This window comes from Taudactylus pleione, unplaced genomic scaffold (assembly GCF_031769625.1).
Source record: "Taudactylus pleione unplaced genomic scaffold, aTauple2 ptg000102l, whole genome shotgun sequence".
Lineage (NCBI taxonomy): Eukaryota > Metazoa > Chordata > Amphibia > Anura > Myobatrachidae > Taudactylus > Taudactylus pleione.
The window spans coordinates 615,377-638,974 of NW_028284504.1; the positions used below are offsets into that span (position 1 = coordinate 615,377).

The 23,598-nt window shown below is 43.3% G+C and overlaps 1 protein-coding gene across 3 annotated transcripts in view; it reads right to left on the bottom strand.

Moving 5' to 3' along the window:
• The window catches only part of ATXN7L3 (ataxin 7 like 3), a 35,462-nt gene that overhangs the window by 4,245 nt on the left and 7,619 nt on the right, over positions 1–23,598 (bottom strand). For all 3 annotated transcript variants that reach the window (XM_088470635.1, XM_088470636.1, XM_088470634.1), the window contains exons 8-10: positions 11,072–11,103; positions 8,832–8,897; positions 5,956–5,999 (exon numbers count right to left, since the gene is read on the bottom strand). In XM_088470635.1, the coding sequence (XP_088326761.1) occupies positions 5,956–5,999; positions 8,832–8,897; positions 11,072–11,103 (142 nt within the window). The remainder of the gene's footprint in view (positions 1–5,955; positions 6,000–8,831; positions 8,898–11,071; positions 11,104–23,598) is intronic.

The window sequence follows — 23,598 nt, forward strand, 5'->3', positions numbered from 1 at the left end:
ACAAGCAAATGTCCTCTACTACGGTTTCCTCAGAACACTGTCCTATGTTAAGTGTAGCTGTCAGCTCAGCAGTCCTCCGTGGTCTGTTATGGCCGTGGTGGAAAAATGCGGCGTCCTGTCTGCGCTATATGCAAACAGTGGTGTGCAACAGGAGAAGAGAAGAGGTACTGCCTGGTAGTGCCAGCTCCCGAGCATTCATTTGCCTGTCATAGCCACAATTAGGTACAGCGTCCTGTCTCTGGCTGTTTACTCAGAGGTGTCCCAGAGCACAGTGGTGGGCGGCAAGTAGGTGCAAAATGCAACTTGCTGATACAAGGATTGTCCGTGCAGGCAAATGTGATAATGCTCTACTAAAAACGCGTTTCTTCTAAGAGGATATCTTCAGGAGGTTCACCTCGCCCACTTCAGGTCTACCTCCTGCAAAGGTTCAAAGGGAGGCAACTGAAGTGCTGATAGTACAATATTTAGATCCCAAGGCTCAATGGGATGCCAGTAATGTGGTCTATTTCTGAAAAAAGAGAGACTTGTACCTCAAGGGAACCTAACCCAAGACCCAAATTGAGGTCTGCCTAAAGAAAAAAAAGAATTGGTAACGAAAAAGTAGAATAAGAAACCTTCTCCTTATTACACCAAGCAATAGAACATTGCCAGACTGTTAGTTGTCTGATTACGTTCGCTCTTAGCTGCCGATGGCTTGCATCGTGCGCATGCATCACAGTGCGCGAACCACTGCGAAAGATCGGGAAGTGTTCGCTCACAGAGCATAGACAGCCCAGCAGAGTGAGTGACAGGAGAAGCCGTTTGTGGGTGGTAACAGGGGCAGGCCACTAGAAACGAGGGAGTGGAGGTACAAATGCAGGCGTGCCTGAGCGTCTTAACACAGTTTCAGAGGCGTGCATAATTAACAGGCAGCGTCATAGTACACATTACCTGACTGTTTTTTACAGTGAAGTGCTCGCAGTGCTTGCGGCAGGGTATAGTCTACCACAGTGTTGGCTAACCTTGACACTCCAGCTGTTGTGAAACTATATATCCCAGCATGCCCTGCCACAGTTTTAGCATGCCTTAATAGCAAAACTGTAGCAGTGCATGCTGGGTTATGTAGTTCCATAACAGCTGGAGTGTCAAGGTTAGCCAACACTGGTCTACCTCAAGCCCTGCGTTCGCTTCCGATGGTACCCGAAGAACCGATTGTTGCATACACTTCCAGGAGATGACGTGCGCAAGTGTGCGTCTTAAGACAGGCTGGTGGGCGTCCACATACACAAAGTGAACGCACGGCAAGACATAGTGGGCGTGCTTATGCCTTGCGATCGCCTGCCTTGCTGGGTGTGTTCCGAATTTGTATACGTTGGGAACGAGCGTACGCATCTAGCGAGCGGGTCTGAATTGAGCCCATAGTCTGAACCACTGAATCCGAGAAACCCTTCTTTAAAGTCTTGGCTGCAAAAGCCATGCCATAAAACGTAACTGTTGGATGTCCTGACATACAATCAGCTCTAGACAACAGGTCCTGTCAAAGTGGAAGACTGATCCCCAGATCCACTGCCATGTTTAGTATCTCAGAGTACCAAACTCTCCTTGGTCAGTCTGATGCTACTAATATTACTGGAATTCCTTCCTTTTTTTATCTTCTTGAGGAAGCATGGATGGAAAAATGTAACCCAGAAGAAAGTTAAAAGGTACCATCATAGCATCTATTAGGAAAGCTAATAGATCCCTGACTCTGCAACAAAACTAGTCCATCTTGCTGTTGAGCCGAGGAGCCATAAGGTCCATCTGTGGCTGACCTCCACTACTCTATCAGACTGTTTGCAACTTCCAGATGCAGAGACCATTCCCCTGGAAGAATAGACTGGCGCTCAGAAAGTCCTTCTTCCTATTCTGTATTCATGGAATAAAGAATGCAGATATTGCTGGAACATGGATCACTGCCCAAGATAGGATCTGAAACGACTGTCTCATGGCCAGGGAACTTCTTGTCGTCACCCTCGCCAACTGATTTATGCATGCTACTGCTGAGTTGAAAGCCAATATTTGGAACACAACCAAGCTTTTAGAATGTTTAATTCGAATGCAGCCTTGCCTACTGGACTGCTTTGAACAAGATCTTCTTTAATAGTTTCATACAACAAAGAACCGACTCCTGACCTTCAAAAGTTTTTAAACTAAATTTTGTATGTGTCTGATCTTTTCTGTTGGCAAGAAGGCCCTGGCTTGTTTGGTATTAAACATGCGGTCTAAAAACCTCATACAAATCGATTGGGAATCACTTTGGACTTTCGCAAATTGATAACCCAGCCATGGGACTGAATAGAAACAAGTGAATCTGCCTTGAAAAGAAAATAGTCTAGATAGGGAACAATCTTTATTCCCATAGCTCTTAGGAGGCCTGCCATGACCTTTGTAAAAAAAAATTTAGGAGCTCAACCAAAAGGAAGACCCCTGAGTAGGAAAAGGCTTCCTCCAACCGCATATCTTAAAAGACATTGATGGTCTTCCCAAATGGGCACGTGAAGATGGGCATCCTTGAGATTTATACATGCCAGAAACTAGTTTCCCTCCATTCCGTTTATGACTGGATCTTACCAATTCCATTCTGAATTTGTCCATTCTCAGTCTTGTATTTAAGTCCTTTAAATTTAAAATGGGTCTGTGACTCCTATCTGGTTTTTGGACCAAAAAATTGGAATAAAATCCTATATCTCTTTGGATTCTGGGACAACATCTCCTGAAGAGTTTAAGCCAGACACTTCTGTGCCGTCTGGTAGCCCTGTTGAAGTACCCTTCTTGGTTGCGGACCCAAAAGAGCGATAACTTAACCATTTTCTATTATACCTGTCTGTAGAGGACCTTCTCCATTGGCCCCTGAACGACAGTAGACGGGCACCCACCAAAGACACTTCTGGGTGTATGCCCTTCCTGTCATGCTGAATTATCCTGGAGAATTAGTTATAAATAAATCGGACAGGGTATCCCGATTTTCAATTTATCCAAGGTCAAGAACCTGACGCACTGTTTTAACCAGGTCATCTAACCCTCTAACGCTTGATCCTTCTTTCGTAATGAATACATATTCCTCAAATTCAAAATCTTCCTGATGTCCTTCCTCTTCCGAGGAAACATCAGAATCCGAAAATCCCAGCAAATGCTCCATAAACTGCCGCTTACACATCTTGGGCCTAGCTGAAGATTACAATTTTCTCTAATGAAGAGAATGTCCTTTCCAGACCCTAAAGCAGTCCTCTCCATCGCCCTGGCACAGGATGGCACCTCCCGGGACCACAAGGTTCTGGACCCCCCAGAAGAAAAACTGTCTGTGTACCACTCTGGTCCAATTTAGATGAACCCAATTGAGTATCAGCAATTTTGTTACTCTGACTAAACACAAAATTAGACAAATTTCACATTAACAGAAGCTATGGGCAGAGCGAAAGACTAAGCCCAAGCAGGTTCCTCCACAGGGTCACTGGGGACCTCTGTAACCGCAGATCACTGGTGTCCTTGCAGACAGCACAGTGAGCATGCATGTCCCCACTACGTAATTTAGCCTGACAGCTAACAAAAATTAAGTGAACTACTTTTCCCTCCTCCAGGTTTGGCCTTGGATGTACTCCCTGTTTCAGACATTTTTAACAAAAGTATGAACAAGGAGAAAAATACTGCAGTCATCAGAAGATCCTCTTTGCAGGTGTTGGACTGTACCATGTGCTGCAACTCCTCCAGGCTGTCTGATGATCAGCCTTACCACAGCATGTTACCTTTCTGGTTAAGGGTAGAAACTAGGTATATCCACTCCAACTTTGACCCTGTCTTTAGGGTGAAAGGAAGCTATTGCCATAGGTCCAGCAAATCCCCCCCTCCCCCACTAGGGAGGGTGGCCTGGTTTGGACTACTTCCAGCTGCTAGCTGACAGAATCTGTACTGGCCTGGTAGCAGTGTTTCACAGAAGAGTGCGCCTGCATTTCCTCCAGCGCTGCTTTCTCATATAGATCCTAAGATGGAGCTTGTGTTCCCCTACAAACGCTGCAATTGTAGTTGGACTACCTGCTGAGCCCGGCGGAAGAACTGGTTCTTGCTGCTGCGCCTTTCCTCTGCTACCAGGAACCTTCAGCAGACTCTCCTGGTACCTGCAGCTGTGCTTCCTGCCGGCTGAGCCTCAACAGCAGCAGGTCCTGGTCTTAACTACCTGTTGGTGCAGGCATAGTTTACCTCACAACTACCAAGCCACTATTCCCTGCTGAACCTCAGCAACAGCAGGTCCTGGTCTCAACTAGCCGCCAGTGCAGGTACGATTTACTGCTACAACCTTTTGGTGGCATGTCCGGGCCGCCGCTGCCAGACTGGAAGCTACATCAGTCTGCAAGGACACCTGGCCAGCCGGTGCATGCACCCCAACACAGCCGACTGCCCAAGAGACCGCCGGCATCCTCAAGCCTACTGCAGTCGCTGAAGGTAAGGAGAGTGGTGGTAACAGATAAGGTGCAGATAAAAAAGCACTAGGTTAATAACACGTTTTTGTGGAGTTTTTTGTTTATTCTTCTAACGCCTTTAGCACTTAATTTTAAACCTGAGCAAGCAGTTGTAGGAGTTTATATACACCTTTAAAAGAAAAATGTACCTACTAAATGGTAGCTCCACAACCCTTACTATGTTCAAGAAGTGTCCCCCAGATGGAGGAAGGAGAAAATATAACATTTCCATACTGCAAATGTGTACCTTATTACATCCATATTCAGATCTTAGCGTATGTTAAGCTGGGTACACACAATACAATTATCGGGCATATCAGCTGAAATTTGTATGATGGGCCTGACAATTGTATAGTGCAGAGGTTCCCAAACTCGGTCCTTAAGTCACCCTAACAGTCCAGGTTTTAAGGCTATCCATGCTTGTAGACAGGTGACTTAATTAGTACCTCAGACAATTTGATTTAATCACCTGTGCTCAACCATGGATATATCTAAGACATTAACTGTTGGGGTGCCCTAAGGACGGCGTTTGGGAACCTCTTATATAGTGCATTACAGTTGTGTTAGCCGATAAAGGTCTTCAAAAACGCTGCTGCAACAGTCGGATCGGGAGGTCGGGATTTTATGTACCGCTTAAAAATTCCAATCCCCAACCTAACTGATTAAATCAAACAGTGAGCTAAATATTGCTCAGTGTGTACAGGATGCACATTGATCAGAAAATCGCTGTCGGGTCAGAGCATTTATCTGATCTGCAGAGTTGACCTGCAAGTGTATACCCAGCATTAGAAATGTAGCCCCTTATATCTGGAGAGGCAGAATGAGAGTGGGCAATGGGAAGTAGAGTACAGTAAGGGTGTGTATTTTTAGCACACCCGTGGAGATGCAACATAACCTTGCAGGCATCCCCAGGAGTCATATTTCATGGGTAAGAGAGACCTGGTGTAAAAGGTTTTCTTATGATGGTTTCACCAGCAGCATTAACTAGCTGCTTCTGACTGACTGTATGTGTTCTGACTATTACAGCTAAGGGTTGGGTATGGGAGACCAGTCGGGATACCAGCTGTTAAAATACACAAAATACAGACAGACAGTGGCATCCCGATGCTCAGAATCCCAACAGGCCGGAGGAAGTATTCCAACACCCCCCCACCCATCCCTCCCCCCCTGCACCCTAACCCTCCCCGTTAGTGCCTGCCTAATTCCAACTCTCCCCCCATAGTGCCTAAACCTAAACCCCCCTCCCCCCGGCATTGGCATGCCAACTGTCGGGATTCTGTCACCAGGATTTCAATCGTCAGCATCCAGTGCGGTGGTCACATAACTACATCCCCCAGCTAATAGTACTGCATTGAGTAGTGTTGCAGCTATTTTATGTGAAATTGTTATTTCCATTCTTCTACTACAGAAAAAAAACAAAACACAAAAACAAACATCCATTGGATTTATAAACATTCTACGACAAGAAAACGATAACACTTACCTGGTGCACATCTTCTTGGTATGCTCAGATATTACACCACATTGCTATGAGAAAGCAATCAAAGAAAATTTACATTAACACTTGTTAGAGCCAAGACAGAAGATCTGCAGAGAAAGTTACTAAGCATACCGGCCGCTGATGATCATTACATTTATGTAAAAATAAAATTACTGTGATTCACAATAAAGACCTCATTAGAAACTTCCCTATGGCTAAGGAAGAACAGGGATCTGCGCGGGAGGGCACTCTAAAACAGACATGGGGTGAATGACCACTTATACCTATAATACAGGCAGTTTGGAAAGTCCCTCTGCAGTGACTGTGATAGTGTGTGTGACAGCCCAAAATTCAAATAGCGAGTCCTGACCAGTGATGTTTGGCAGCATTTGGGGTGACAGTTGGTGTGGCTCCGCTATTTGAATTTTGGACTGCGCTGCAGACCCACCTCTGGAGCCATCACTATCTGTCACACTTAGCACACTGGGGTAGATGAAGCAGTGAAATGAGTGAAGTTGCCCATGGCAACCAATCAGCTTTGACGTTGCATTTATCAAGTACATTCTATAAAATAATAGGTAGGCGCTGATTGGTTGCCATGGGTAACTCCTCCACTCTTTTCACTGCTTCATACATCTACCCCAATGTCACTGCGGAGGGACTTTCTGAACTCACTGTATAAGCTTTCTGATTAGAACTATGTAAGTAAAATCAATTGATCAGTGGAAACAATACATTATAACAGGAGCTGCATTGGAATATCTCCCCACTTTACAATACAGATGATATCTGAAACTCCAATTTTGGTGTCCTAAATGGATATGAAAGGGGACTCTCTCAGTTCAGACTTCTGTGACATCAAAGGCCCTGCCTCTGCATATGCCTACACCGAGATCAGTATGATTTACCGCCGGGCGCATGGCCGATGGTTGAAATCCTGACAGCTGAAGCCCGGCAGTGAAGATCCCAACAGGTAAGAATTTTCTATTTACTAACCTAAACCCCCCCTAACCCTAAATTAGGGGTGCCTAACCCTAACCTCCCCACAAGTGCCTAACCCCCCCCTTCCCCGCAGCCTAACCCTAATCTCCCCCCCGGGGGTGCCCAACCACAAACCCCCCTACCCCTGGCCTAACCCTAACCTCCCGGGGGGGTTCCTAACCCTAAGTCCCCCCAGGGAGCCCCTAACCTAACCCTTCCCCTCCCCCCGACTTACCTTCAATCAGTAAGCCGGGTGTTGGGCTCCCGGCGTAGGTCTAATGACAGGCGTCGGGATTTCATTAGATACTTGCCGGGATTAGACAGTAGGGAAGCCGGCAGTCGGGATTTCGTCCGTCGGCTTCCCGCCTACACCAGATCAAACAGCACTTTTCTTCTAAGCAAGTCTCACAAGCATTCAGTGTGTTTCTGTGTTAGAGAAGCATCTACAGTACCTCTTAACATAACGTGCTGCAGTGGCGTGAAAGAGCATTACAGACTTATAAAATTATGAATAAACACTCCAGTTATTTAAAAAGTTTGTTATCCAGCATAATATTTAATCGTGTGAGAGCTTACAATCACACAGGATTTTAAAAATGTTTTCTTAATTAAAAAAATTAAAAATAAAATTTATGAGCATTATTTTTTAGGAAAAAATAAATAAAAATTAGCTGGTTCAGTGGTTAACCACGTAGGTGATGTAATCTATCTTGCTGGGTCAGTAATTATCCCACCTGTTTCCTCAGAGAAAAATCCTGAAAACATGAACTAAGGGAAGTGAGGGAGGACTAGGGTTGAAAACACGTAACATAAGTGACCAGAAATGTAGCAAATTTGGTTACACACACTGCAGACTGAACTGCACTAATCAACCCACCCTCCCTCCTTTTGGCTGTTGTACAGCTCCAGAGAGGAAATGATCACATTGTTTCTCCTAAGTACTTCTGTGCCGAGCCCCTGCTTGGTTAGAGGAACTGATACGTTCCCCTCTGAGAAAATGTAAAATGTGAAGCATCGGACAGTTGGGCCGTGAAGTCAGCATTATGGGGCTATGATGCCAGTGGCAGAAGTCCCAGCAGAGAGCTAATAGTAGAGCTGTCTGCTCTGCAGCTCAATTTATGGAAAAAGAAAAGATATTAAGCATAAATAAAAATAAAAAACATTAGAAAGGTGTGGGCCACATTTTTCACTGGCATAAGATAAGATCTAGCAAGTTGGTTTGAAACATATTTCAAAGAGAATGCCTTTTCAGATTAAAGAATCAAGAGACCAAATTCAGGAGAAAACAGTAGTTGCTTAAGTGATATTAATTCTTCCCTTTCAAGCACAGTATCACCCCAAGTTGTGCCAGCCAGAAGGGTCCAATCAACACTGGAGTGTAAGTGTTGGATGCTGTGACACATTGGAGCCTACGCACTGGTATTCCTGTGATGCAGGAATGAGAGTCGGGCATGACTGAACTCGCAACTCCACACCTCAAACTTGGCTCAAAGAAGAATCGTACTAAGTGGCATCATGCAAGAGATTGTGAAGCACATGCTACAATCAACTTTATGCCATATATTTGTAAAAGTCTCTACTTAGCATAGAAGAGCACATAACATGCTTTAATGAACAACAGATGCAGAGAACTATAGTATTTTCTGTCATTCCTTGCGAAGACAAATTCTATAGCAGAACAAATAGGAAAATGTAGGCCTTACTGATGAAAACATTGAGAAATGCTAAATATATCATAGTACAAGGCTTAAATGCTGTGAGAATACAACCTATGTTTGGTATATACCCTGTGATTCAGCCTTGTTCGGAGATAAATAGATGCCAGACTATTATTAAAATATACATTAATGCAGATTCACTCACATTGGCAGATGGGGTAGAGGGGCCGAATTCCTTACCGTGGTTAGAAGGGTATGTAATTCTTCTGGACCAAGATTTTCATAACTAATTCCCGTACTACTGTACTGCAAAGGGAAAAAAGATGATGAGGGATATTTTTATTACACACACTTTCAAAATGAACTCCACTTACAGGCGTGCTTTCTTACAGCTGGTCACAAATTTAATCCAATTTCGGCAAAACATCCTTCAGAAGAACATACAAATTAAAAGCAAAAACATGAAAATATGTCTAAAATGTAGTTTTATTACTCAGCCTTGATGTTGGTGGGGATAGAACAACCTGCCGCCAATCAGATTGTGGGCATAGTTTCAGCAGAAGGAGACAGTGATCTCTTGCTGTTTTCTTACGGAGAAGCAGGAGTGCTTAATTTTTTACCCCAGATTCTTGGAGATTTCGGGGGGTTTTTTTCTGTTTAACTAAAAATTACACGTAATACTACCTGTTCAAACATCGCAAGTGTAATAGTTTAGACATATTGTTAACTTCTAGGAAAATACAGACTACTCTTTTTTGACGGCTCCACTGAGTGAGTAGAAGGTACGTGGGAAGCAAGTGTCCCTCAAAAATAGGGAATCTAACCAAATCTACTTTACAGCTGAATGTACAGTGTTTCAACATGACTTTTAACCACCAAATTCTCAAAACTATTATTTATTACGCTAACATCTTCAATCCTTCTATTGATGTGCCTACATAAGATGTATAAATGTAGCTCAAACAGCTTTACCAGATACCCCAATGCAGTTATTTTGTGGACCGAGACAATATTCATAAAATACAGATCACCGCTGAGGCAGTCCATTGCAAGAACGAGAACCTTCACATCTCTTGTATGAACTGAACAACCAATTAATTTTGTTTCACTACGTTTTATGCATAATATTTGTTAAAATCATGAATTTTCAAGGAAAGATCATAGTGCCACAGGGATACTGTAAGAGACACCAGAAATGTGCTGGACCAACATTCAGAATGAATGTAGCATATCACTGAGACAGGAGACAAACGGATCTCATTACTATTGACAATTACAATGAAGTGCCAAAAGTCATGGTATAGATGCCTAGTATCGTGTAGGACCCCCTCTAGCCCAGCGAATGGTGCAGCAACTTGTCATGGCATCGATTCCACAAGTGGACAGAAGACCTCTGGAGAGATGTTGACCCATGTCGATACCTACCCATAGCTTCGTGATATTTGTAGGTGCAGGATCTTGGGTGCGAATGGACCCATCCACCATGTTCCATAAATGCTCTATTGGGTTCATGTAGGACGTATGTGGTGGCCACACCATTCGCCGGAACTCTCCAGAATGCTCCTGGAACCAATTCTGGACACCTCTGGACCAATGACAGTGCATTTTGCTGCTGGAATATTCCATCGTTGTGGGGGTACATGAAGCCCACGAAGGGCTGAAAATGGTCAGCAAGCAATGGTCAGCAGTTACCAGTCAATGACGTGTTGGTGGACCAGAGAACACCAACCCATGCCACATGAACACACCTCACACAATTATTAAACCACAACAAGGGTGCATGTTGCCTTGTTGCCTACTGGTGTCCATGTCCTCATGGGATCTGCAACACACCTGAACCCTACAATCAGCACAAAACAACTAACAGTGTCACTTCGGACCAGGTCACATGTTGACAGTCCACCAGGGTCCAATTAGAGGAGTCTCAAGCCGAGACGCGTTGTCTGGCGTTAACAGAGATACTCTGGTAGGTCTTCTGCTCCCATATCCCTTGGAAGCTAAGCTAAAGAATGCAGCACATGCATCTGATACCTCCAGCAATAAAGGTGGATGTGAATTAAGCCAGGGTCGCTTGGTTACCATGGACAATTCTGGCCAGATGCCACCTGTCACGATCATTAAGCACATGTGGTCTGCCACTGTGCTGTTCATGGTTGGCGGTAATGCCTTCCATGAGGTATTCCCGATACGAACATGACACCTTAGATTGAGGAATGTTGAATGTCCGCACAACTTCGCAAATGGAATGTCCCATCCGCCGTGCACCCACTATCATGCCCGTTCAAACTCATGAGATGTCAGATTACTACTGATGCACGTCTGGGTATTTCAAAGATGTCACAGTACAATGATGCCACCTACCATTGCCTTTACACACTGCTATCCCATGACTTTTGGCACTTCAGTGTATATGATCAATAGCCAAGCTTGTCTATTATTTCTGGAAGCTGTAAAGGAAGAGATGAGGGCTGGAACTGTACCTTAAATGGGTCCGTGCTAACAGACAGATCTCCTTTAAAAAAAAAAAAAAAAATGAACAGTTGCATGAAAAAAATAAGAGACAAGTCATATTATGTTATTTGGAGACATAATGAGGTCATTTACTTAAAAAAAATAAAAAAATTATAATATATATATATACACACGTATGTATGTATGTATGTGTATATATATATATATATATATATATATATATATATATATATATATATATATATATATATTATCCTATTTAATTCCAAAAAAATTCTGATATAAAATCAGGTTTTTGATTTTTATTTTTTTTTAAATCCAATTTTATGCAACCCTGCTCAGTCAATTTGATTTAATCATCTGTGCTTAGCCATGGATGTCTCTAAAACCTGAATTGTTGGGGAGGCTTGGTGACCACGTTTGGGAACCTCTGAGCTAAAAAAATCACTGAGGCATGAAGAAGTCTGAGTGTGGTCACTATCTCCTAATTGAAAGGAGCCACGCACTGCACCCTAATATTTCAAACTTCCTGTAGCCTTATTGTCACATAAAGCACAATATGTCATTACGGGATGCAGCCATAATGTTGACATTCATAATATGGAGGGTTAGGCACTATAGGGAAGATTAGTCATGCTAACCACCTGAAGTGACACAGGATCCACCGTTAGTAACCCTGAAGCCACTGCCGGAAGACACCGCTGGAACCAAGTGACCCGCTGTACCAGTTAAGTCATCACTAGACCACCAGTGCATTTTAATCATGTTAATATTTCATTAGTGGTCACTGGCGACGTTCTCATGCTGACAATATACATATTGTTGGGATTCCAGCATCGGCGCTCAGAATGCCGACGCTGGAATATCAACACCAGTCACAATCCTGGCGCCAGCAACCAGAGCGCTGGGATTTAAACTATATTGTGTGTGTGTGTAATATCTATATCTCTCTCTCTCTAATTATACACACACACACACACACACACACACACACATACATACATGGGATATAGTTTAAATCCCGCCGGTCGGGATACCGGCGATCAGAATGCAGACGATAAGTAGTAGGGTTAAGGTACTGGTGGGGTATGGATTAGGCTGTGGGAGGGGGAGGGTTACGTTTTTGGATAGAGGTAGGGTTAGGATACTTATAGGTGTCAGTATCCTAACCCTGTTCGGATTCCTGGCGCCGGCATCCTAACACTGGCATCCCATATCCAACCCATATAGATATATATGGGTCATTCCATGAAATATAGGACACAATACATGAAAATTAAATTTCACATAACAGTTAACATTTTAGTATATTTTTTATCTTCTTGGAAGTAATTAAATATTTTACCTCAGCTCAGCGCTCTCCATTTCCTTTATTCTAACATTTTAGTATATGTATGCTGCTAAAAGATCGTACTATATTAATGTAACCATTAGTGACTTCAGATGATGTACTTAACATTGGTTCTACGTTGAATATGGTGGAAAGAATTACCCGAGTGAGATCAAGGACATTAGGGATGGTGAATACTTCGTGAGCACAATGGAGCAAGCTGGCAGCAACTGGAAATGGCATCACCACCAGATTAAATATTTATACATCTTCACAGTTAATCAGGAAGTTAAACAGGCCTATATTGATTAATTCACGTCGATTCTATAGATTTGAGTAATTTGTATCCAAGCCCTTTTGTCTGGAAACAGAAATGTAATGGGAGTCACATTCGTATTTCACATGTCAAAATTGATTTTAAAATATAGTTTGGTCAACATTCTTTCTTTGTGCATGCGTCAATCATAAGTTTAGGGTCTTATAAGTGTATAGTACAGTGGTTCCCAAACTGTGCGCCGTGGCACCCTGGGGTGAAAACCACTATCTGATACAAGCACCTACAAGGTGGTTGATTTTGACCCATTAGTAAGATTTAAGAAACAGGTTGATGACTTACTGAATGTGGGTCATGAACAGGGGTGGATCAGTGAGGAGACTTTAGCATTTTTGACGGTAGATCGTCCTATCTGTTCAACACTATATACGTTGCCCAATATCCATATGTTTTTCAATGATCCTCCTAAGCGACCCATTATTTCTGCAAGAGGGTCTTTATAAAACGAGCAATTGGCTGTAACAGACTATTTCTTGCAACCTATTGTAAAATCAAACACCTACCTGAAAGATACCGGATATTTTCTCAGTGAAGTGAGGCTGTTGGGGCCATTGCCCCTGCCTGCTTGGCACTCTCAATGTCTGTTCTCTTTACACAGTAATCCCCCATGAGGGTGGGATTCATGCGGTCAGGGAAGCGCTCCTAACCGGCCCTTATGATGGACCACCAATTGAATTTATGGTGTCTTTTACGTTTAGTATTGGAGCTAAACTACTTTATGTACCAGGTTGATAGGTTCATACAATTGGCGGGCACCACCGTGGGTTCCAACCTGGCGCCATCTTACGCTAATTTGTACATGCACCAGTATGAGCAGAGACATATTTTTGAGCATTTTTCTGTTAAGTTATTTTTCTTTAAGACTTACATTGATGGCATTTTTGTTATATGGAGAGGAGATACAGATTCATTTTTTGATATGGTGTGGTACCTAAATCTGGATACACCCATCCATTTCACAGCCGCTATTGAGGAAAATCGGATGCACTTTTTGGATGTGATTAAGTCAAGGTTCCACCCTGGGATATACATTATTCAGGAAGGAGACCGACAGAAATACTTTGTTGTGGGCCTCAAGCCATCACCCTGATCAATTAAAATCTAGTCTACCAGTCTCACAATTTGTGAGGGTTCTGAGGAATAACTCAGACCCAGAACAGGCCGATCTACAGCTAGCGGAATGCCACAATAGATTCTTGGAGCGTGGCTATAGCAATAAGTATGTAGAGAGATGCCTCACCAGAGCAAAAAAAGATTGTGATGGGCAAGCATACTAGATTAAAAAGGCCCACACTGATACTGTGATCTTAAACCTTTATTGTTATACTAATCTAAGGTCTACACAAAGGTCCATTAAGAAAAACTGGCCGATGCGCTCTGCTGCCCCAGCATTTAAGAGACTTAAGAGGAACTTCCCTCTTCTGAGTGTCAGCAGAGGCTGCATCTTGAAAGAGACCAGATATGCATCCAGAGTCCTCAGAAAAGAGGAACTGGCTATCCCAGAGAAATGGTTGCTTTAAATATCTTGGATTCACGACCAGCAGATCCCTGATAACTGGAAAATTCTTTTGTCATCCGCATAGCGGTCATAAAATGGAGCACAGGCTTACTTGTCAACTAGATGATGTAATCTACTTCCTCACTTGCCACTTGGGCTGATGTATGTAGGGAAGACAATCTGAACATTTAAAGAACGCATGTCCAACATAGTTTGTCCATCCGCCTTGCATACAACAAGGGCTCCACAGACAAACCTGTGGCTCTGCATTTTTTGAAAGAAGGTCATCAGATCTCTACTTTACAGTGCATGCTAATTGATTGGATTCCTCGTCTGGCTAGAGGGGGTGACAGGGATCTGCTGCTGTTGATTAAAAAAAAAAAAAAAAAAAGAGGCTAGATGGATCCATCAGCTGGACACCGTGGCCCCCAGGGGCTTGAATGAGATAAATCCTCTGAACATGTTTATTTAATGATCTGCATCTTCCACAATCTCTCTCTCAAAAAAAAAAAAAATGCATTATTAATATTAAAATATATATATGATTTGTAGATATGTTGTATTTAAGTTACATTTTAGGCTGCAGGCCTTTGGCTGCTGGTGCATAATATTTATAAGTGCATCATTTTAAAAGTGCACTTTACATTTCTAACCAAATTCGGCATTATACCGGTGTTAAACCGAAGTTAAACAGAAGAAGAGCACTAACTTCAAACCATTCTGAACCCAGAACATTTGGACAAAGTATAATCAAGAAATGTAAGTTCACAATCTCTTCACTACAAGCACTACTGTCTGCATAACCTGGACATTCATCACTGGACTCTGTTTACTCGCTATAAGAACTTAACACTTTACTTGCTAATATTTGTGCTGGCTCTCTGGTTTCACAAGCACCTCAAAGCTTACTATATTCAGTGACAATTTCAGTTTAACTCTTAGATAGAATGTCTTCCTACCTTAGAAGACAGATGACAAGCTAGGCAAAGAACTAAACCATTTTACTTCAATATTCCATTTCTTCCCCATTAAATCTCCACTTTCCTCCACTTAGTAATAAACTTTGGTAATTGTGCAGACACCTTTTCCTTCACTGTACTTTTACTTGCTCCTCTGCAAATCTTCTGCACTCTCTCATTCATACATCTAGTTTTCCTCCCCCTATTCAACTCATCCATACCATTACCATGTGTTCTTCCACTTCCCCCTCCACTAAGTGTCTACCTAATTCTCTGCCCCATCTACCACCTTTATCATTTCCCCCTTGTCGCCTCCACCTTCTTCCCCTCCGCTGTTTGCCTTCCACACTCTATACTGCCATTACTCCACTTTCATTCTCTTCTACCCCTCATGGGTCCTACTACCCTACCACTAGTCCCTCCTCCAAACCTCCTCTCCATGTCACCTTACCCACATCTCATTAAACTCCCTCCCTGCCCACCACCTACAGGTACCCTTCCCAGCACTGGTGCCCGCTGTTTCTCCACTACATTCATTTCAAGCACACAAATCAATCTCACTTTCTCGTTACAGCAACCCTGATAATTTCATTTACATCTCTCCCACAAACAAACACTGTCCCTCTGGAATGCCAGATCAGTCTAATAAACTCATTGCCACCCACGACCTTTTCATCTCCACAAACTCGCATCTCCTAGCCATTACAGAAACCTGGATTTCACCCTCTGACTCCACTTTCCCTGCAACGCTCTCCTCTGGGGGCCTCACCTTCTCTCACAACCCTCAGCCTGGGGGTCACCATGGTGGTGGTGTGGGGGTCTTTTGTATCCCAGAGGTTACTCGTACCCTCTGAACCATCCCTTCCTTTCTCTACATTTGAGGTTCATGCCATGCGCCTCTTCCAACCAGTACACCTGAGAGTAGCTGTCATTTACCGTCCCCCCTTGCCCTCCTACCAAATTCCTTGACAACTTCGCTTCCTGGCTCCCTCGCTTTCTCTTCTCTGAACTTCCCTCCATTATCCTAGATGACTTCAATATTCCAATTGATATCACCAAAGAATATTCTGCCTCCAGACTCCTTACCCTCACATCTTCATTTGGTCTCTTCCAATGGTCCACCTCACCCTCCGATGTGAGTGGCCAATAGTTTGACCTGGTCTTCACTCACCGTTGTGATATTTCTGATTACTCCAATTCCCCCTCTGTGACCATCACCACCTTTCTTTTAAACTATCCCTCTGTCCTTCACTTCCTCTACCTCCTAAGGCCACCATCACTAAGCCCAACATTGAGGCTATTGAGTTTCTTTTCCTTCCCTGCTTGACTCACTTCTCTCCCCTATCCGCTCTCTCTCCTGCCCTGAACAAGCCGCTTCCCTATACAATGCCTCCCTTACTCCTGCTCTGGATTTTGTTGCTCTGGTGATCACTAATCACCCTTGCAGATCCACACTCTTGTCCCCGGCATTCCAAATGCACCAGATACCTGCAAAAGTGTTCACGAACCGCCGAGCGACAGTGAAGAGGATCACGCTCTAAGGCAGATTTTCTCCATTTCAAATTTATGCTTTCATCCTATTAGTGCTGCCCTTTCCCTCTCTAAACAGTAATATTTCAAGAACCTCATCTCCTCCCAATCCTCAAATTCCCAGCGTCTCTTCACCATCTTCAACTCTCTCCTCCGCCCACCCCCTCCTCGCCCTTGACTTTACATCTAAAATTTACTTCACATCTAAATCCTTTCCCGGATCACCCCTCCCTATCCATTTTACCAACTGACATCCTTCTCCCCTGTATCTGGAGAGGAAGTCATGTCCCTCATCTGGTCCTCTTATTTTTCACATACCCACTTGACCCTATCCCTTCACGTCTCCTCCGCTACCTCTATCCTTCTGCCTGCTCCCATCTTGCCCACCTCCTTAATATCTCCCTCTCATCAGGTCCCTTCTGCATTCAAACATGCCCATGTCTTCCCCATTCTTAAAAAACCTGCCCTTGATCCTAACACACTCTCCAACTACCGTCCATCTCTCTCCTCCCTTTTGCCTCCAAGCTCCTTGAGCATGTTGTTTACAGCCATGGCCAAGAATGACACAAGTAATTGTGGGTTTTTGTTTGTCCACCCACCTCTTGAGGATTGACCACAAGCTCTCAATGGGATTAAGTGCTGGGGAGTTTCCTGGCCATGGACCCAAAATTTCAAAAGTTTTGTTCCCTGAGCCACTTAGTTATCACTTTTGCCTTATGGCAAGGTGTGCCGTCATGCTGGAAAAGGCATTGTTTGTCACCAAACTGTCCTTGAATGGTTAGGAGAAGTTGCTCTTCGAGGATGTTTTGGTACCATTCTTTATTCATGGCTGTGTTCTTAGGCAAAATTGTGAGTGAGCCCACTCCCTTTGCTGAGAAGCAACCCCACACATGAATGGTCTCAGGATGCTTTACTGTTGGCATGAGACAGGACAAAGACTTTTGGAAGAGGATGGCCTTGTGTCAAGAAGGGCAGCAAAGAAGCCACTTCTCTCCAGAAAAAAACATTAGGGACAGACTGATTTTCTTCAAACGGTTTATGGATTGGACTGCTGAGGACTGGGGCAAAGTTATTTTCTCTGATGAAACCCCTGAGGCATCTGGAAAAATGCTTGTCCAGAGAAGGAATGGTGAGCGCTGCCATCAGTCCTGTGACATGCCAACAGTACAGCATCCAGAGACCATTCATGTGTGGGGTTGCTTCTCAGCCAAAGCAGTCAGTATGTGGCCCAGAAGTTGATTCACAGCATGCCAGGGCGAAAAAGAAGGGTCAACACTGCAAATATTGACTCTTTGCATAAACTTAATGTAATGTAATTGTCAATAAAAGCCTTTGACACTTATGAAATGTTTGCAACATCTGACAAAAAGGTCTAAAAACACTGAAGCAGCAAACTTTGTGAAAACCAATACTTGTGTCAATCTCAGAACTTTTGGCCATGGCTGTACACAACCGCCTTATCACCTTTCTTTCCTCCCATTCCCTCCCTGACCCTTTTCAGTGTGGCTTCCGTTCTCTCCACTCCACTGAAACTGCCCTCACAAGTCAGCAATGACCTCCTTGCTGTACGGGCCATTACCCCCTGCTCATTCTCCTTTACCTTTCTGCTTCTTTCAACACTGTGGACCACCCTCTCCTGCTGCAAATCCTTCACTCCCTTGGTCTATGTGACACTGCCCTCTCCTGGCTATCCTACCTCTGTCTTCTCTCATGACTCCTCTCCCTCCCCAAATCCCCCCCCCCAGCCTCTTACGGTAGAGGTTTTCCCCAAGGTTCTGTTCTTGGACCGCTCCTATTCTCACTCTATACATCCTCACTAAGTGAACTCATCAGCTCTTTTGACCTCATTTACATCTCTATTCTGATGATACTCAGATCTACCTTTCCTTCCCTGACCTCTCCCCCGCTCTCCTCACTCGTATCTCCAACTGTGTCTCTGCTAGCTTATCCTGGATGTCCCAGCGATTACTTAAAACTTAATATATCCAAGACCGAGCTGATCATTTTCCCACCCTCCAACATAACCTCACTTTCCACCATTTCTTTATCAATTGATGCCACAACTATCTCCTCTAGCCCCAAAGTGAGCTGTCTTAGAGTTATCCTGGACTCCTCACTCTCCTTCAAACCACATATCCAGAATCTCTCGCAGTCCTGTCATTTTCTATTTGAAAATATTTCCAAGATTAGACCCCTTCTCACCTAGGATGCCACTAAAACTCTCATCCACTCACTGGTCATCTCCAGATTGGACTACTGTAACCTCCTCCTATCTGGCCTTTCCAAATCCCTTCGCTCTCCTCTCCAGTCTGTGCTCAATGCTGCAGATTGTCTCATCTTCCTCTCCAAACCCTCTGCATCTGCCTCCCCTTCCCTACAAACCTTCCACTGGCTCCCTTCCCTTCCAGAACCCAATTCAAGGTTCTCACACTCACCTTACAAAGCCCTCACACATTCCTCTCCTATGTACATCTCTGACCTCCTCTCACTTCACTCTCCTGTACGCCCTCTTCATTCAACAAATGCACACCGCCTCTGATGCCAATTGATTACTTCCTCCCACTCACGATTTTGCCCGTGCTGCACCCCACCTTTGGAACTCTCTCCCTCTACCCGTCAGACTCTACACCTCTCTTCGGTCCTTCAAACAGTCTCTCAAGACCCACTACTTCATCAAAGCCTTCCAGCTCTCATCTAAACTTGCAGCTACATGCTCCTTCCTCCCCGTCTACCCAATCTGTGTAACACCTGTTTGTCTGCCCCTCCCCTTTAGAATGTAAGCTCTTATAAGCAGGGATCTCTAACCCTCTTGTGCTTCTCCTTACTTTACTTTTATCTACTTTTTACTCCCCAATAGGGCACCTAACACTTGGTTGCTTTGCTCTGTTGCTTATCTGGGTGTTACGGTAGCTACTGTAGCAATGTATATTATCCTTGTCCTCATCATGTATTATATTGTACTTTAAATCACTGGTCAACCTGTTTATGTACTTTGTAAGGCGCTGTGGAACACTTGTGGCACCATATAAATGATAATAATAATGCCAGGTATATCTTCACAATGGGCTGTTTACACAACCCATTAATACATGACTGTGCTCTTGTGATTGGATTGTTTTTTCATAGCTCAGGGCACTAGGAAGCAAATTGAGGTTCTAGTGCCTGGATGCTATGGCCGTTCTGGCTTGTGCTCCATGGCTGTGGAGCGCATGATAATATTACTAGCCGGCGGCCCGCCTTTATGACAATGCAGGAGTTCTGCGTAACCATACGGAAGTTCCATGCATCGGGCGGTGACATAGTTTGGACTCTGCAGCTCATGCCTTTTGGGTATGTCGTTTTCTACCGGTGGGTCTTTCAGGCATCCAGAGTTTTGCCGGGCGATGCGTTCCATGGATGGAAGGCACGCTGTCAATTTGATTCATATACATTGGTTTGATGGTGATTTGTGCTTTGCATATATTGGGGATTGGACTGCATTTGTGTAGTAATTGATTGCGTTGTTTAGATACATCCACAATGTATGTTCAATGTGAGTTCTGAGTTAAATTAACACACTTCCTGGTTTACATGTGGCTTTTTCATCAGGACTAACAAAAAGCTAGTGCATCTTACCTTATAACGGCTATTTCACCTAGGTGCCTAAACTCCCTAAATGCAGGCCAAACTTAAATAAACAGGAATTTAAGGCACTACATGACTTGGCTGATAATCCGGAGTTGATTTTTCGCCCAGCTGATAAAGGGGGTGCCCTGGTTGTTCAAAATTTGAGTGACTATAAATTACAAGTAGCTACACATTTGGATGATACAAAGACCTATAAACGGTTGACAACAGACCCTACCATTGAATTGAAGGAGGAATTAATGAAGGTATTGGCTGAAGCTGTACACAGTAATATTATTTCTTCGAAATTACAAGAGGCTCTACTTCCGCAACATCCGATTGTGCCGATACTCTATACGATTCCCAAAATCCATTAATCTTTAAATAATCCCCCTGGTCGCCCAATCATTGCGGCCAGGAACTCGTTATTTCAACCAGTGTCGGTGTATTTGAATGCTCTCATGCAACCAACCATTAGATCACATCCTCGTTATCTTTTGGATACCTCCACATTATTGAGGAAACTAAACATGCTACCTAGTTTTGAAGAGGAGATCTGGTTGTGTTGCATTGACGTATGCAGTTTATATACTATAATTCCCCATGACGATGGAGTGGCTGCCACTATGAATTACCTCCATCAGTATCCAGATTATACAGGACCTGAGTTATCATTCGTTAGGAACCTGTTGTATTTGATTTTGACAAAAAATTATTTCATGTATGATGGCGATTTCTTTTTACAGTTAATTGGCTGTGCGATGGGGTCCAGTGTGGCCCAATCGTACGCTAATATTTTTATGTTTTCAGTTGAGTATGAGATTTTTTTTTCTCATTCTGAAATTGCATTTAGAATAGCGTTTTTTACGCGCTATATAGACGATTTACTGAGTTTTTGGAGGGGTCCTAAAGGTAGACCTCATTAATGTTATTGAGTAACATAATTTGAGTCAATCACCGGTGAAGCTCACTTATAACATTAGTGATGTCCAGATTCATTTTTTGGATGTGTTGATTTCAATTAACCTTGCCAAGATTACAACTAGTTTGTACTCTAAATTACAGATAGAAATAATTGTTTCATAATGACAGTTGCCATCCTATGGCACTAAAACGAGGGCTGCCATACTCAGTTATTGCGGGTTAAGCGGATTACCTCTGACCCCGGGTTGGCTGAAAGTCAAATGGATGCAATGATATTGAAGTTTTTAGATAGGGGTTATGATAGTCAGGAATTGGAGAAAACTAAGCAGAAGGTTATGAAATTGAATAGGGCGGATCTGTTGGATGGTAGGGTTCAGACTAATAAACCTCCAGCATTAATTTGGACTAGCCATTGTAGCAATGCTAGTTCTAAGATCAACAGAGCCGCTAAAAATTTATGCCCAATGGTCCAATCAGATATTGGTAGGACCGAGAGAAGTTTTAAAGAATGTATGGCACTCCATCGTTCAGCTATTCGCGCAGCTCTAAATACAGGGAACAGCGAACAGCCTGTAGCCAGGCATTTTGCCACAGTGCCCCATACCCTTGCTTCCCTTCGTTATCGCATGATTGATCATGTGCTGGCCTCTATTAGAGGTGGAAATCGACCTCTTAAATTACTCCAATGTGAGGCCCGTTGGATACACACGTTGGGGACCCTTGCTCCCAAGGGACTCAACGAACAATTGGGTTGAAACTGCTTTATGCAGGTGGTATTAGTCATAGGGTTTATTACTTATTGCTATAGTTGTCAGTCTGTTATATTTATGGTTATTTGAGGATATATAGAGATATATATATATATATATATATATATATATATATACACACACACACACATATATATATGTATATATACATACATATACACACATACTATCCAGTATTCATTGTTGCTGTAACATTAAGTGTAATTATGGGATGTTACCTTGTGCTTAAACTGGTTTTCATGGCGCTATCTCTTTAACTGTGCAGTCGTTATGGGCTGCTTGTTCTTGATTTACCCAATCACTGTTACATTTAGTTAGCCATTAATATTTTTATTTAATAGGGATCAGTCCATGTTTTATTAATTGTTGTTGTGTATTTACGTTTTGATTTTGTTATTTTTGCAGAGATCCGCTGTTATGCGGGTTTCCATGGTGATGGGGAGCACTGCTAGGTCATCAGCCAGGGCGTATCATGTGATCTGGGTTTGATTACGTCATTTTAGTGCTGCCCGCCGGGGGTGTGGTCCCGATGCGGACATGGTGCTTGTTCACTGGGTGAAATAGCCATTATAAGGTAAGATGCACTAGCTTTTTGTTAGTCCTGATGAAAAAGCCATAAAATAAAGGCTTTGAAACGTTGACAATTTACGCTGTTTGAACCTTGTCATCTGTACCAGGAGTGGCGATTACTGGTGTATCCTACATGAGATTTTTTTCAGTCAGGCACCCGGGCAAGTATTGGGAGTGCCGGACTCTTTGTGCTTATATATATATATATATATATATATATAAAATCAGGTGATGGTACTTGCTATGGGCATCTTGTGATCTTTGGGTCTTGACAAAGGGCCCAGCGTGGCCCGAAACATGCTTATTTGATGACACTATGCGAGTGAATAGAAGTTTTTACTACCTTTTTGCATATAAGACGACTGGCGAGTGCTCGCTCTACATTTGACTATATTATGGCTAACTTAGTACTACTTCTATGGTGATGCCCGAGTCTACGCACCCCAGCAGCATTGATAGGCTTATGCAGAGTAGTTTGTGAACATTTGTGGGAGCTCATCATGTTAACTACCTTTCCAGTCTCTCTCTCCAGAGAATTCCCTTAAGGTAGGACACAGGTTATAACCTACACATCAGGAGAAATATCTATTTATTTAATTTGCTAAAAGACATGAAACACTTAAATAATTTGGATCATAAAAATAATACTGTCACATAACATGTTCAGACAGTAAGTGTGAGCAGCATGGCCACATTGTGGTTCTCACTGGTGCCTCAAAACACTGAAGTCATGAGTCCAACTCCTGACCAAGACCCTATAAGTGTGGAGTTTGTATTTTATCCCTATTATGTTTGTGTGGGTTTGTTGCTGGTGCTCTGGTTTTCTCCGTTACGCCAAAAATATATTGGCAGGTTAACTGGCTACCTGCAGAAAAAAAAAAAAATAATAATTATATATATCTCTCTAGTGTGTGTCTCCAACTGGCAGTGCAGGATTGGTTGTTAGGGGGACATTTGCACCAGGTTTGCACATTACTCCGTGGGCCTAACTGAAACTAGCGTTCTACAGACAAA